The sequence below is a fragment of the Apostichopus japonicus genome, chromosome 11 (genome assembly GCF_037975245.1).
Source record: "Apostichopus japonicus isolate 1M-3 chromosome 11, ASM3797524v1, whole genome shotgun sequence".
NCBI classification, from domain to species: domain Eukaryota; kingdom Metazoa; phylum Echinodermata; class Holothuroidea; order Aspidochirotida; family Stichopodidae; genus Apostichopus; species Apostichopus japonicus.
The window spans coordinates 4,998,806-5,014,117 of record NC_092571.1 but is presented as its reverse complement, the minus strand read 5'-3'; the positions used below and the strand labels follow the sequence as shown (position 1 = coordinate 5,014,117).

The window sequence follows — 15,312 nt, the reverse complement described above, 5'->3', positions numbered from 1 at the left end:
AAGTACGCTATTGATCTGTGTGCAGTAGGTGGCATTAACCCATAGAAGAATGGGCGACAATAGCTTGTTAGAATAGTAGAAAAGTCAATAATCGGCATTCCAATTAATCATTAGGTTTTGAAAACAGTTTGTTCGGGCCTCTTTTGGAGAAGAGTGGAATTTACACTACTTTTCATATAAGTATTGGTCGTAGCGTCTACATACTAACTGGGCAGATGTCACGATAAGGAAGTAGGCTAGCTTAGGCCTTCAAATGTCGGTGTTTTGGTAACCAAGGCTGTTTACGTAAATTTGTTAGGGAGGTTCTGGACCGCAAAGTATGCATTCCCGAGTTTTTCGTCACCCACTTAATAAAACGTGAAAATCTTTCTCAATGTTACTTCACGACGTATTCATCAAGGTAAGTCCATATATATATATATATTTTATGTATATTGTATATATTTTCCCTTTGTTAGTGTAACGTGGGGCCTCATTAACCATGGTAGACTTGCTCATGCATAGCACCGAGGCTTATAACTGTTAAAAATTAATTCCCCACCTTGTACAGTAATTGCTACACTACTTTAACCGTACTCATCCACCGTAGTAATAGGGTAGGCCTATAGTCTAAGTTGTTCAACAGGACCAGCAAACAGAATATCACCCTTTACTTGAATGATTTGCTATTATGTGCAGTTGTTCATTTCTTTGTTAAAGATGCCATGCAGTTGTCCCACTGACTTCTAACTCTAGCTAAAGAACCATCAAAGCAATTTAAAGTAAGTCAACTTTCTCGGTTTAAATTGAGCCCACCACGCAAGATTATTTATAGTAAACTAGACCACATTACTGTATCTGGCCCCTGACTTAGGATCAAACTTCATAGGTAGGCCTATACTGAGTACAGCAACTATGGCATTATTTCTTTCAAACGTTTACCTGACAAAAGTCAGTCAAGCTGTAGTCCTACAGTAATTAGGTGATCAATTTTTCACCCAGTAAATCTGGGGACATGATATTGATGTTGACCTCCCCATGTCGTCATCAAAGGTGAGAACCTCCAGGCCTACTCTATAGGTTTAAAGGACTTCAGGCATTCTGACTGTCTCTCATGCAGTGGATTGTGGTTCTAATTTTTCAATTGCCCAAAGTGCCCAAGGTATTCATGTAAAGAACAGTACTTTGTACAAGAGAAACCTTCCGATGACATTGTAACATTGAAGGTCACCAGTGGAAGCTTTTTTGTTCACTATGTAGAAGAGCAACCAGGGAGTTGCGATGGACTCCCTGGTGCTACATGATGATTTGTGTGAATTACATAGTATGAAATTATTCACTGATCAGGGTTGCTTTTATATCTGCGAGCCATGTGATTTAAATGCCCAATTTGAACATTCTCTATTCCATCATCCATGAAATGTCTGAGAACATTGTGAAGGTTTGGTAGTTAACTGTATCATTTTATTTTGGGTGTTAAAATGTGGGACTTGGGATGACCTGTGTAGTGAATGTTACTAGGGTGTATATAGTTGTTGCATATATGGCAAGACGTTTTAAAATTTACCTTGTTATTCTACTTAAGTAGAACTAATTCCACATAAACAGAATACAATTAAGCTTAAGTGAAATTAATTGCACTTAAGTAGAATTGCATTTTACTTAAGCTTAGTTGTATTCCACTTAAGCAGAATTCTTATTAGCTTAAGTTCAATTTAGCTAAAGCTTAATTGAATTAAGCTTAAGTAAAATACAAATCTACTGAAGTAAAATACAAATCTACTTAAGTAAAATACAATTCTGCTGAAGTGAAATTCAATTCTACCTAAGTAAAATGCTATTCTACTTAAGCAAATTTCAATTTGACTTCAGCTAAATTGCATTTTACCTAAGTGAATTTGGATTACGCTTATGAAATGTGATTGGTCAATCTATTTCACTTAAGTGAAATAGAATTACACTAAGTGAAATGTGATGTAAACATTGCCCCCAGACCAACCACTTCTCCGCACGAGGTAAATGTTAAAACAGTTTGCCATACGACCGATCCTTCAATTCCACTTAAGCTAAATTGTATTTTACTTCAGTAGAATTGAATTTTACCTAAGTAAAATGCAATTATATTTAGCTTAAGTACATTTTTTCTCTACTTAAATAGAATACAATTTAGCGTCAGTTAAATTCAATTTCACTTAAGCTTAATTGTATTCTACTTAAGTAAAATTCATTTAGCTTAAGTGAAAAAGAATGACACTTTTACTTAAGCTAAATTAAATTTTACTAAAGTAGAATTGTTTTTACTTAAGTAGAATACAATTACTTTAAGTGACTTTGAATTTAACTTAAGCTTTCAGGAAAGTGGTCATTTTACTTGAGTAAAATGCAATTATACTTAAAAAAGCTTGCCATATGCATACTACCTTGTCAGATTACAGTCCATGAGACCGAAGGTCCGCGAGACCGAAAATAAAAAAAGGTCCACGAGACCGAAGGTCCGCGAGACCGAATAATAAAAAGGTCTGCGAGACCGAAGGTCCGCGAGACCGAAAATAAAAAAAGGTCTGCGAGGACCTTTTTTTAATTTCGGTCTCGCAGACCTTTCTTTAATTTTGGTCTCGCGAACCTTCAGTCTCGCGGAATTCCCCCCCTTGGTTGTGTATTTAATAAATCAGTCTGGAACACGCGACCGAACCGTCCAGTGCTTTATTTCGGCCAGGCTCGGGTTACGACAACCTGTCAATTTCAAATGATAATCCAGGAACTGAACATGTGAGTTAAGTTTAGACGATCAAACTGGCTCATTAAAGTGATACACTGCTTACATTTCATGTACACTATCTAGATATACTGACATAGTTTTATACCTACAGTACTTTGTGCACTGGAGAGTGCATACATTGTCAGATGAGGCATGCCGAATAGAAAAGGTACCTACTTAATATGCTTGTTTTCTTCACTGTGTATATGCAAGTGAGCTTTAAAGCACCAACCCCCCCCCCCCACCTCCTTCCCCATTAAGCGACCAACAATTCTCAGCCACGTTTCTACAATTTTGTGAATCACTGTATGACATGTGATAAACGACCACGTTTCTGTGTAAAGGATTTATTTTTGTGGGTCAGGGACTTTCAGTTGTGTTTAAGTCAAAGGATTATATTTTTTCTAGTCTAGTCATAGAAACAATAAATAGTGTCCTCAGAACTGGGTTACATCTATTGATTATGCCATGTATACAAATGGAAAACTTCAATAGAAATTTATGATTATAAGTAGCCTACTGTTGACACAACCATGTCAAGTCCAAATTTGGAGTGTTTCAAACAAGGATTTGATGTAGTGAGGACTATGGTGTGAGTTGTTAGATTATATTTATCACACAGTAGTTTCTGTCTGTGTGGAAAGCTTTCAAACCTTTTGAATACTTTATAGAGCCGTAGGTAAGTGTACTAAACTGTATCGATTTAGCCTTTTAGGTGAGTAGGGTAAATTTAGGCTATGCATGCCTTGAGTCTATCAGCTTGAGGCTTAAGTCTTACTCTTAGTGACTAGACAGAACTGTAGTGAAGAGTTATAAACATGTTAAGTGGTTTATTACACTATTTATGATTAATCATGTTGGGTTGCTGGAATTCTCTGATAGTGAGAAAAGGTTTCCACAATCATTTCCCACCATTTCCAGTGACAGAGGGTAAGCCCTAGGTATACAGCAGGTACATTGCAGCAATATAAATACACTTTGTACTCCAGCTAACTTGTCTTACGTCGTGCGGCCGTGAGGTAGAAAGCAAGCGTGGTTGCGGCCACCAGGGTCTGTTCTCTGTAGTGTACGAAGTATACGGTACTGGACGTAACCATTACTGCATATGTACAGTATGCACATTCAGCTAACGTGTGTTACAGTTCTTGCATATCATTTACTGTATTGCCCATGCAGATACTGCACTTGTCAGTTAGTTTACAGTTTATCCTACAATGTATCAATAGAAATTAGACACAAAGATATAATGAGACATTAATTTGGTCATCGTTATAGCATTTATTCTTGAAGGTAGACTAAGCTCAGACAAAATATAAATGATTAAATTGAATTAGAACGCTTGCATCACCTCTGGTTCCCTATGTTTCACAAAGCACTGAAACTCTTTCAACAGTTCTGTACAATTTAAAGCAGCATTTTGCGTTTGGTCGCCGTTTTCTACTTTTTTGACATGTCCATCGATTTTTTTACATATCACAAAACAGCAAACTAAGATATTAGCCAAGTTTTTTTCCTGCCAACAACGTTAATTGGCGAGTAATTAAGGATATTTGCAGATAATGAGAAGAGTGTCCTCGACAAATTCCACAGTTAAAATTAATCGCATACAGTTCCGCCAAACCCACTAGTTTGAATTCAACCAATCAGAGATGCAGGTTTAGTTATGAGCCGTTGCTAAAAATAGATTCAAGAATTTGCATTGGTACAACCAGGGAGATGAAATGAAACTCCCTGGTACAACTGCAATATAGACTGTACACAAATCAAGCATCATCATTGGTGTTGTATTGGTCAATGACATTCGTAGTGTTTAAATATTCATATTATGGGCGAGGTTTGTTGGGTTCTAACAGTAAATATCTTGGAGAAAAACAAAGTTGAAAGTTGCAAATTTTTTCGACTTTTATGCCACCATGTGAAGTAAGATTTAAATAGATAAGCTAGTTATGTATGTCGTTATGGCATAGTGGAGTCAGTGAGGTTGAGAAAAATCATAGAAAAGGACGCAAAATGCTGCTTTAAGGAAGGGATGATTTGTATTTACTGTGTCATCAATGAAGAGCAGGGAGCTCCATGCAGCTGTGGTTTATAGTAATGCATCATGCAAGTGGGACACTATGGCATATTGGACACTAAGGATAGCTTTCTGTTTATAGTAATGCATCATGCAAGTGGGACACTATGGCATATTGGACACTAAGGATAGCTTTCTGTTTATAGTAATGCATCATGCAAGTGGGACACTATGGCATATTGGACACTAAGGATAGCTTTCTGTTTATAGTAATGCATCATGCAAGTGGGACACTATGGCATATTGGACACTAAAGATCGCTTTCTGTTTATAGTAATGCATCATGCAAGTGAGACACTATGGCATATTGGACACTAAGGATAGCTTTCTGTACTGATTATCACATCAATTGATGCTTCACAGTTTGGTCCCAATGTGTATAGTATGTATGGCTCTCTATGACGTAAATGACCTGTTTAATTATACAATAGGGTACCTCATGCAGGGTAAAGTGGAGGTGTAAGTATTTGCTGTCGCTTTTTTTCCTAACTTTTTCTTCTTTGGTTCCTTAGTTTCTTGACCCAGAAAGAAGGGAAGTGTGATATTACCTTGCATTGTCCATTTATTGCACTGTCCGGTGTTGTTCTTCATTCACACACTGGTTGTAGAAAGAATAACTCTGGCATATATGTAACAGTAATAAGCAGTTAATAGCTGATGGGAGGGGTGGGGGGTGGGGGTCCAAAGCGTATTACATTAGGAACTTGCCTGTAACATGTGCTTGGAGCCCTGAACTATTCCAAACTAATTGTTATCAACTTAAAATTAGCAATAAATTCTCATGGTACAGCTATAATACATGTACACCTGAAGGAACTATACATTGTCATAAAAAGTGACATGCACAAACACTAACATATATGTGAAATATCCTCATAGCTGCAACAACATGAGACAAACTGTTTACCAATTGAAACATGTAGCTACCTGTAAGTTCATTTTGTTTCTTCAGTATGGCCCTTGCAAATTGAAAAAAAAATTAAATTCACTGATAGCAAAGCGAGAAAGAGGGGGATGGGGCTGCGGAGTGGTCAACACGCAACGATTTTCAAGAGTTCAATATTAAATGCACTTCATCCATGATCCTTGAGCACACTGTACATGTTTATGGTTAGTATTTTGTGTATTAACATATAAAGAGCCACCATTCAGTGGGTAAGCAACAGTGTACAGTATTGTTGCATATTAAACATTGCTGTTGTTTAATTGCATGAAGAATAGTACAGTGCATGCACACAAACACACCCACACTTACTGTACAAATCTCTGCCATTGAAAACTGTGTGCACAAAAAACTATTGTCCCTCAAAACTATCTGTGCTGGAATCTGAAAGGAACTTACAGAACAAACACTTTTGGAAAACAAACCATTGAAGTAAAAACCGCCTGAAGTTATTTACCATGCAGCCCTTTGAACTGAAGGAGGACTTACGTTAATCATAAAGGCAAAAAAGTTGCTGAAAACAGTTTGATTTTGTGTTGCTTATATTACTCTAGTTGTTATAGGTTAATGAAATTTTGCAGAACCATAGATGGTGCCCCATACTGCAATTTACGTGCTGTAAACTATTGTTCCATGTCACAAACAAATCTTTGTGAATATTTGCCATTGGTCTCAATTTAAAATTCCTTCTTATTCTTGTATACTGGCCAGCCCTCTTGGTATATACAGCCATGACGCCTGTCCTAATAGTTGTTTTCCCGTTCGTGGGTATGTAGGTTGCAACATCTGGGCAAAACAAACATTTCCTGATTACAAAATAGCAATTTGTTGGTGATCAATTTGTCCACAGCACTGTGTTGATATACAGTAATGGTTACCTTCATTCAGCCTGCTTGACAATTCCAGAAATCCAAAATTTTCTTAGTTTGTAAAAATTTGCAAAAGAATATGGGTAGCCGACACTACTTGTATCAGTAAGGCTGATAAATGTTAGTTACAACTTCTTGACTTCATTATGTAAGAAGTCTTGATGTTTTTACATCCCATCATGAAGTAGTTTAATTAATTGAGCTTGACTAACCAAGTTTCATTTCAAGTGATCAAGTATTAGCCTCAAGATTTTAAACTTTGCTCCTCCCTTACCTGTCTCCTTACAACCTAAGCACTCTACTGTAGCTCTACCATGGCTAGAGTGAACTGGTGACCTTTTAACAATAAAAACCCTCTATGAACGGTCACCTCTAGTCAAGCCCCTCCTCATTCTAAACTTGTCTTTAGCAGTTAAAACTACTGTCATAAAGTAACTATACTGTGATAAAGTACGCTCAAGTGGCAAGAAATTGTTCAGGATAAACCCAATTCATATTACTAATTCGGTATAAACCTTTATTTGGTGAAAATGTCTAGGAAGGTGTCTTAGTTTGATCTGTCCACATGGTTGTAACATATAATATACCACTGTGCACAAAACTGACAGCTTGAAGTTTTAACCAAAGACTTGAAGTGATCAGCATTTAAGTTAATTGTCAGACTATGATTTCCGACTAAGATATCATATAAGGGTCATTTAATCTATGTACAGTATTTTGTTTTGTAAATTTACAGTTATGTTTAATGGTTATTTATCCAATTTTCAGATGATGGAATTGTATTACTTAAGTATCACCCCTGCTGTCTTATATGAGTCCTTACACGTAACTTTTAAAGTTTTAATTTTATAATTTTTTTGCAGCATGGAGAGGCATGATAGTGGTTATGGTGCCGACATGGACTTACCAGAGGACGCTAGGCAAGGACAGGGTCAAAAAGGGCTATTAAGAACCCTTCCTGAAGATGACCAAGCGCCTGAACAAATAACTGCAAGTCCAGATGAGGTATCAAACATTAGTACTTGTCCCCCAGCATCACCACAAGAGAGATTACACTTACGTGACATCCAGAGAGACTCGTTGCTTTCTAGTTATGAGTCCTTTGAGTCTAACATTACTGATAACTCTGACCTTAGATCTCCTGTTCTAGCTGTCAGCCATGATGATGATGATGATTCTGATAGCCCTGATGACAAAATAGTCACATCTCCCAATGAATTTGTATTTTGGGAAGAGCCCCATAACAGCCCTGTTCCAAGAAAGGCTCTTCTTCGGGCCACGCGGTCATTACCGATGTCCCCAGTTCACAGTTTGTCTGATTCAGACAAGGATTCAATCTTCCAGTTCACAGATGGACATGTGAAAGCTATAACCAAGCAGACCGTTGATCGATGTACTTCTCCTTTATTGTTACGGAGAAAATATATTGCTGACAGACCAAGACCACGTTCATCACATGCTAATTTGATGCCTCCAGCAAATACACTGGGAAGCATATACAGTGTATGCTTTCAAGGTTATCTGTGGCATATCAATTTAATGGAAGGAACTAAAACAACTTGTTGGTTTGTACTGAGCAAAGAAAGGCTACTCATGTTTGATGGTGACATGCCAGAAGCGGAAATATTAGAAAGTTGGGATTTAGCAGAATGTAAAATAGCAAGTGTACCACAGAAGGTTGAGTTTGCTCTGGTCACAAGGTTTGCTGTTCAACATTCATTTCAAATCAAGAGAAATGAAACTAAGAGCATAACCATCCTCAGTGCAGAGACGGAAACAGTTTGCAAAGAATGGATTCAGAAATTGACTTCTGCTTCCAACCAAGCCTGGAAAGAAAAAGGAAATAATAGATTATTTCAGACATTGTCTTTAAAATCCCATTTCAGAAAATCACCGAACAGTTGGCGTCAGAAAAAGTCACTGGTACCAAAGAAGCCAAAGATCTCAGAGGCTCATTTTACAGATACCTATGGTTGGTCAGAACAGCAGAGTCACAAGCGAGTTCATCGTACAACTCCCATACAGACTAAGGTAGACAAATATCTGACAGAGAGAGAATCTACAGATTTAAACCGTCTAGTCAGAGCCAGCTCAGATTCACAACTTGCAAGTCACACAGGAAATGGGGTATGATTTAAGAAAGCTTTGTGTTTTACACAGTATTGTATATCATACCTGTAAATGTTCTCAAACGGTTCCAAAGAAAAGTAATATTGAAGTTTGCTTAGACATGGGACAGACCTGATTTACTGTATGCACATGCACTCCAATCCATGTTCTAACAAGGAATACCTAGCCTTCTTTATTATTAGCAGGAATTCTGTAAAATATGATAAACAAACTACATAATTGCGACAAGTTCCATCACTTCCATGCAGTTGAAGGAAAATATTCTGTATAGGGTTCAAATTATACATTATATACAACATATTTATGCTATACTATATTTTATCACAGACAAGACTTTTGAGATGAAATGGAAGATTTATTTTTGCTCCTCTCTCACCTGTCTTTGACTCTACATTCATGCAAACCAGTAAGTTTTGGGGAAACCATAGCTGATCTTATGAACAGTTAACATACAAGAAGTACCTATTAGTGCCATGCAAATAAACACCTTGTGTCATTTATAGAGTAGTAATTTGCATGGCAGAGATACAGCCAGTTAAATTGATATCAGGTAATTTGCTTTTAACATACTTTGTAGAACCTTTGACTATATATACTACCTCTGCTGCATACAGGTGGTGCTGGATAGAAGTCACTCAACAGAACCTAAAGTAGTTAAACATGAAAGTCGCAGCAAATTTGGATCTCTACGGAAGACCTTCGCTGGTCTGCCACAGCTCGGAGGTAAAACACCACCACTGAAACAAGAGTCCCAACGGCCTGTACTAGCTATCAGCCACAGTACTCCATTAGAGCCATCAGCAAAAGCAGGAATCCTGCTGGTCAAACGACACACTAGTTGGAACAGGTAAAGGACTAAAATAGGAGAATTCAGTTTTTGAATGTGTTTGGGTTCTGTCTTTGACTATGTTTTAAATTAATTTCCAAAACATCCTTTCTTGTTGTTTTCAATTTGTATGCCAGTTAGAAAAGTATTTATGATATGGTGTATGGTTTATTGTCTGGATGTAGGTGTGTGTGATACCTGGCTTGTAAACATGATATCACACATGAATGTAGCTCATACTGTATGTAGTGTGCGAATGCCCCATATGGTGTAAGTGAATTGAACTATATCATTTCTATGAGAGGTTAAAGATCAATTGTGGTCAGCCAAAGTCAAAGCTTGGAAAACCTTATCTAGAGGCACAATATCACAGGTAAAGAATTTCTGTTGAACCTCATACAATGTAAGAATATTTCTCATACTGAGTACTATAAACGTGTTGCTTTCAGTGGATTTCTGAAGTGGTAATTTCATTGCCATGAAGCAGAGAATAATATATGGAAAACTTGTAAGCATGACATCTAAAGAAGGATACCTTCAAATGTCAGATTCTATAAAAGATTCAGCTTAAGTTATTTGTCATCGACACATCCATGCATATTTGCATTTCTGGTTTGGACTGCTCATTAATAATTGTTAGTAATATTCTCAAACTGGAAAATATAACTTGGCAACTATGATTATGGAGTGGTACAGTCCAATGGAGGGTGAGGGGGGGGGGGGTGGTTGGTATATCATAATCTGTTCAACAGAATGAAGGAGCAAAGGAGACAGTGAATTTAAGGCTGATAATTATTTATTAAGCATGCTAAGATGCTCACTGGGAATTATGGTGCATGAATTTGTATTCACAGGGTTACTTACAATATCTACAAAATCACTTATTTAACAGGATGCTTAAGTGGTCTCTATGTGGACTGATATTTAAGACTTTAGGAACAAAGCCAAATTTGATTTGTTGCAGACAGTTAAAAAAAAAAACTGTCATCAGTCCAGGTTGTACTTCTTTACCACTTTTTAATATCTAGTGAGTGACTCCTTAATGTGGTTCATTAATTAAAGTGAAGGACATTGCAGTCTACTGCACAAATGATTTACATTAAGGCCTGTACAGAGGAACCAACATCATCATAAATATAGCCTTAAACGATCTTTCCAGGAATTTTAACCATACTTTAAAAGTGAAATATCTCATAAAATGTCTATAGCTGTTGAAAACATTTCTAGCACTTAAATTTGTTTTTCTTTGGTCTTAGGACCATATCAAACCAAGACTAAAAGTCTGCAATTAATAGCAATGTTTTCACTTTTTGTTATTTGCCTTCATTTACTGGCTTAACCTCTTCCACGGACCATCGATCTTCCACCCTCACCATACAGGCCTGGAAAATGCACACGTAGTACTGTGTGCAGGCAGCGACCAATTTGAGTGCCATTATTATATTTAGTAAACAATATTTTCTCCCTTTCAGATGCTGGGTGAAACTTCACGGTTCTAATCTTCACTTCTACAAAGATGCTTCTGAACCATTGCCATTCGAAGTGATATCGCTATTAGGGTACTCTGTTCATCACACTGCTGGTACCAACAGCCCTGTAGGACAAGTCCGTTTCAAGTTTATCCTTCAGTCAGAGGTGAGAATTCTCTTGGCACTCTCATGCCCAGCTGACTCAGTTTGTCATACCACAGAATTAAGTATCACAATGCCAAATGGTATATGTAAAGCCGGGAGTGGTAAGGTTGTCAATGTGGTGACACCCATGGGGGAAATGGGGTGACAAAAATGAGTCCAAGATTGGTTTACTTGGCAAGCAGTGTATTAACACTCCCTTCTAGCAAGCTCTAAATGTGAAAAAAGAAAAACAAGGAAACCACTAAAATAGTTTAGAAATAAGAAACAGTATAGCCTGACCTTCCATCATAGGTAACACTGCTTTAATTTACTAGAAAGAAATCGGAAGACTCCTTTAAGTTGGCTAAGTGAGCTAAAATTAACCTGGCCGCAGAACAGTAACAATTAATCTTAGACATATCTAGGTGATGTTCCTCGGACAAAATGATAACTGGAAAATACAAACAATACATGTGCAGTTTACCCCTTGACATAGGTATAAAATGGAACACTCCTGGGGGGGGGGGCCTCACTTTCATATAACCCTAACCTTTGTTTCCAACTATATTACCAAACATATGAAAATTTTCCCCTAACACAAATGGCAGCTCAAAAATTGAATAGACATTTGGTTCATTTCAACTCATCTTATACATTAATGAAGCAGTTTACTAAGATCCAGTGGGATACAAGTCAGTACCACACCTACACTGTTATGTGTGCAACAATAACGTTTACCGACACATGGGTGCGTCCATCTTAAAACAATGCTTCGGTGCGGACTATCAGAGGGCGCTATTAGCGAACACCTCTACAGTCACTAACACATACAGCCTAAGTGTCATTTAACCCGATAGGCTCCAAAACTTACAATACACGTGCCAGTCTGGGTATAACCTAAACATGTCATCATATACAAACATAAATATCCCAGAGGGTCATTTGCCATATGATGCCAATTAAACACTTAGTTAACTTAAAATCACATGTTACATGCAGTAGTAGAAGAAAAATAAGTTCCTTTACTGTAACTTGTTCGCTGTTGGAACAGCGAACGTAACTTGAACACAGCTATAATGACAATCTACTAGCCTTGTTCGAGTCCTTCAAACAACTATTAAAATACAGGTTATTTGCCCTCGAGATAATCAATCTTAGGAATAATACAAATGGAATACATATTTACCTCACAAGGGCGGCGGAACCGGGGGGGCACAGGGGGCACGTGCCCCCCCACTTTTCCTCAGGTTAAAAATGTGCCCTTTTTCTAGATAGAAATTGAGGTGTCTCAAGTTAGCAAGAGGCCAGGGAACCAGAATGAACACTCGGGAAGGGCCGTTTCCGGCCATCTGAGGGGTTTGTAAAACCAAAAATTTTCTTGTACACTCCGCGCCAACCGATGGTGGCCCTCCGCTCAGATAGTCGTGCATACAACTTTGCAAATCCTGGCTACGCCCCTGACTTTTAATGAATTTCTGTGGGTCAAACTCAAAGCTATTTCGAATGGGACAAATTTGTTAAGATATTAACATAATCCTTGTTTCCCAATTTGCACATTGGATATTGCAGTGCTAGTATATATGCATATTTTCCTTGAGGGGGGGGGGAGGCGTTGATGGAGTGATGTGTATACGCAAGTAAGATAATACAATAAGAGTTATAAAGGGTACTAAATATAAGGCTGCATCAGTCCAATCGAATTTCTGCAAAGTGCCCTTTGATGTCGGTGCCCCCCCAGATTAAAATTGCTTCCGCCGCCCTTGTACCTCACAGAGCTTTAAACTTGCCAAGCAAAGGTGAAAATAATAAAGTAGTAATTATGAGCACTGAATAACAAGTAAAAATTAACTTTGGTTAGAGACTTTTTGCAGTGTGTCCAACGCTCAACCAGCTGTGGGGAGCCAAAAAGTTAAAATAATGCGTATTCCTACACATACAAATTGAGTAAATTGCTTCACAAATGTAAAGACGTTAGGCACTATTTTCACAAATTTGAGTAGTTTGCTAAGAATGTACCTAACCATGTTAGCAGGTGGAACAAATTTCACCTGATTGTATATATATGGAGCTGGGAGAAAGGGGGACAACCAGAAGGGAGGGGGGCAACCAGGGAACACAGAAGGAAATTATTAGGCCACCAATAAACCTTTCTTATGTAATGTAGAGTTATTTTGGTTTTTCATTACAAAAGTGATCATTCTTGGAATAGACCATAAACAAATTTAATTACCTCAACATGCTTTCTCAAAATGTCAGGTTGTTTCAATTTGATTTATTAAATGGATTTTCAGCTCCCTGCAGGAGACTTGTCTGTACTGTACTCGCTGTAGTGTATCATACATGTGTGAGGCCACGCAAGCAAATAAATAGGCAGGAGAGAGTGCTAATTGCTACCACCGCTTGTTCTGGTGGCCAAGTGGTTTATAACTTCTTCTCTCATATAGCATGTTCAAGAGATTATGTCAAAACTACAAATACGAAAAAGGACAGTGCAGCACCTTCAGGTGGTTTCCCTGAAAGATAATAAAAATGAAACAAAACATAAAAATAAAGTCACAATTGTGTACCAGACTAACTCTACTCTCTGTGACCCAATTAGGCTGGTTTCTACGCTGTCTGTACAACTACAATAACAAGGGTAGATCTGGGAGTACCACTAGACTTAACACATAATAGTAATAATGAGATTGTGACATTTAAATCTTGGCACGTCTGCCTTACAATCTCTCTGTCCATTACTGGGCAGGGCATTTCACTAATAAAACAATAACACAATTAATCTAGTCAATTACATCTCAACCAGTTCCCCCGTTCACAGAACGTGTAACTTGTTACAGTATACATCGTCGAACAACTTTGTGGTTACCACAGCAGCGAGAGGCATTTTGTCCTAAACCAATTTCAACAGAGGTGAATTTAATCTTAATCAGTACTGGTTAACACATAAAGTGGTGAATAATGAAAGAAAATACCTTAATGAATAATTAGATAATGTTACGCAGGCTCACTCGGGTGGCTTGCCTATTACACACAGATATCTTGTTTGTTATGAGAGGGCGCTCTATTGGAATATAGTACAAAATACATTACACACACTAAACAATTCACGGTAAAGCACGCTTATCCTAGACAATGAACACACGATGCCCTCGAATACAACAATAACAAGGCATGTGAACTTATAATATTATATTTTAACAGTACAAAACTTACCTCCGCTTTAGAAATTACTCGATTTGAACTTGAATACCATCGTTATGCATTCTCGAAAACAATAAACCTAGGCCTACCCACACGATATCACGATAGGCTAACCCACGCTGAGACTAGGTCCACGTTTAATGAAGAAAAATACGAATTGCGGGTCACAAACTCACAAATACTTCCCTATCCTAACATGAGCCAAAGCTTAAATATAATATTCATATAGTTACCTCAACCACGTCTTACAAACGGCATCTTCGGCAATAAACTCTACATTTGAGACAACAGAGCGTTAATGTGTCTTGTGTTTGTATCAATGATAATGTGTAATGGTATAACAACGAACGCCGAAAGAGACAAATGTACAACCAACACATGGCTCCCTGTTGATAATATATATATTGTCTTCAAGAAATTGTACAGAATTGAAACAATTTTGTAATCGTCTAGGATGGATATTTCAAATGTACTTTGAACAGTAGAGAACGTGACGTCACCTTCGCAATTGAAGATTGGGACATAACCCACGCTCCATACAGTTCCTACAGTAATCACAACAAAAACTGTGTTTGAATACAGATAATACTTTCTTTGAGTGTGGGAGTGTACAATGTGCAACGCTATGTACGTTTACCAACTGGGCATGGCAGGCTGTATACGTTCGCGATGTGTTAGTAATATACAATAGGCAATCACCTGTGCGTGTACACACAAGATTGTATTTGCTGCGGAAATGGGAGAACTAACTTCAAGTCGCTTGTTTTGCCTATTTGCCTGCACTACGTCAATCACCATATTGATGCGTTCGAACAAACAGTGCTTTTGGTGAGAAACTGGTGAATTTCAAAACCACATTTCTACAAGAAGAAACGTCGAATGGGGACAATTTTCACATCGTTGGAATGAGATGAATAAG

General features: G+C 37.7%; 1 protein-coding gene across 3 annotated transcripts in view; it reads left to right on the top strand.

Moving 5' to 3' along the window:
• LOC139975574 (uncharacterized) overlaps positions 1–15,312 on the top strand; it is a 33,621-nt gene continuing 18,309 nt past the window's right edge. The window contains exons 1-4 of one of the 3 annotated variants that reach the window (XM_071983586.1): positions 1–400; positions 7,487–8,750; positions 9,368–9,600; positions 11,052–11,214. In XM_071983586.1, coding sequence (XP_071839687.1) covers positions 7,488–8,750; positions 9,368–9,600; positions 11,052–11,214 — 1,659 coding nt within the window. In that variant the 5' untranslated portion in view covers positions 1–400; position 7,487. Of the gene's footprint in view, positions 401–447; positions 762–2,621; positions 3,417–7,486; positions 8,751–9,367; positions 9,601–11,051; positions 11,215–15,312 lie in introns of those variants that run through there. The other 2 variants (XM_071983587.1, XM_071983588.1) reach the window with 2 other exon arrangements.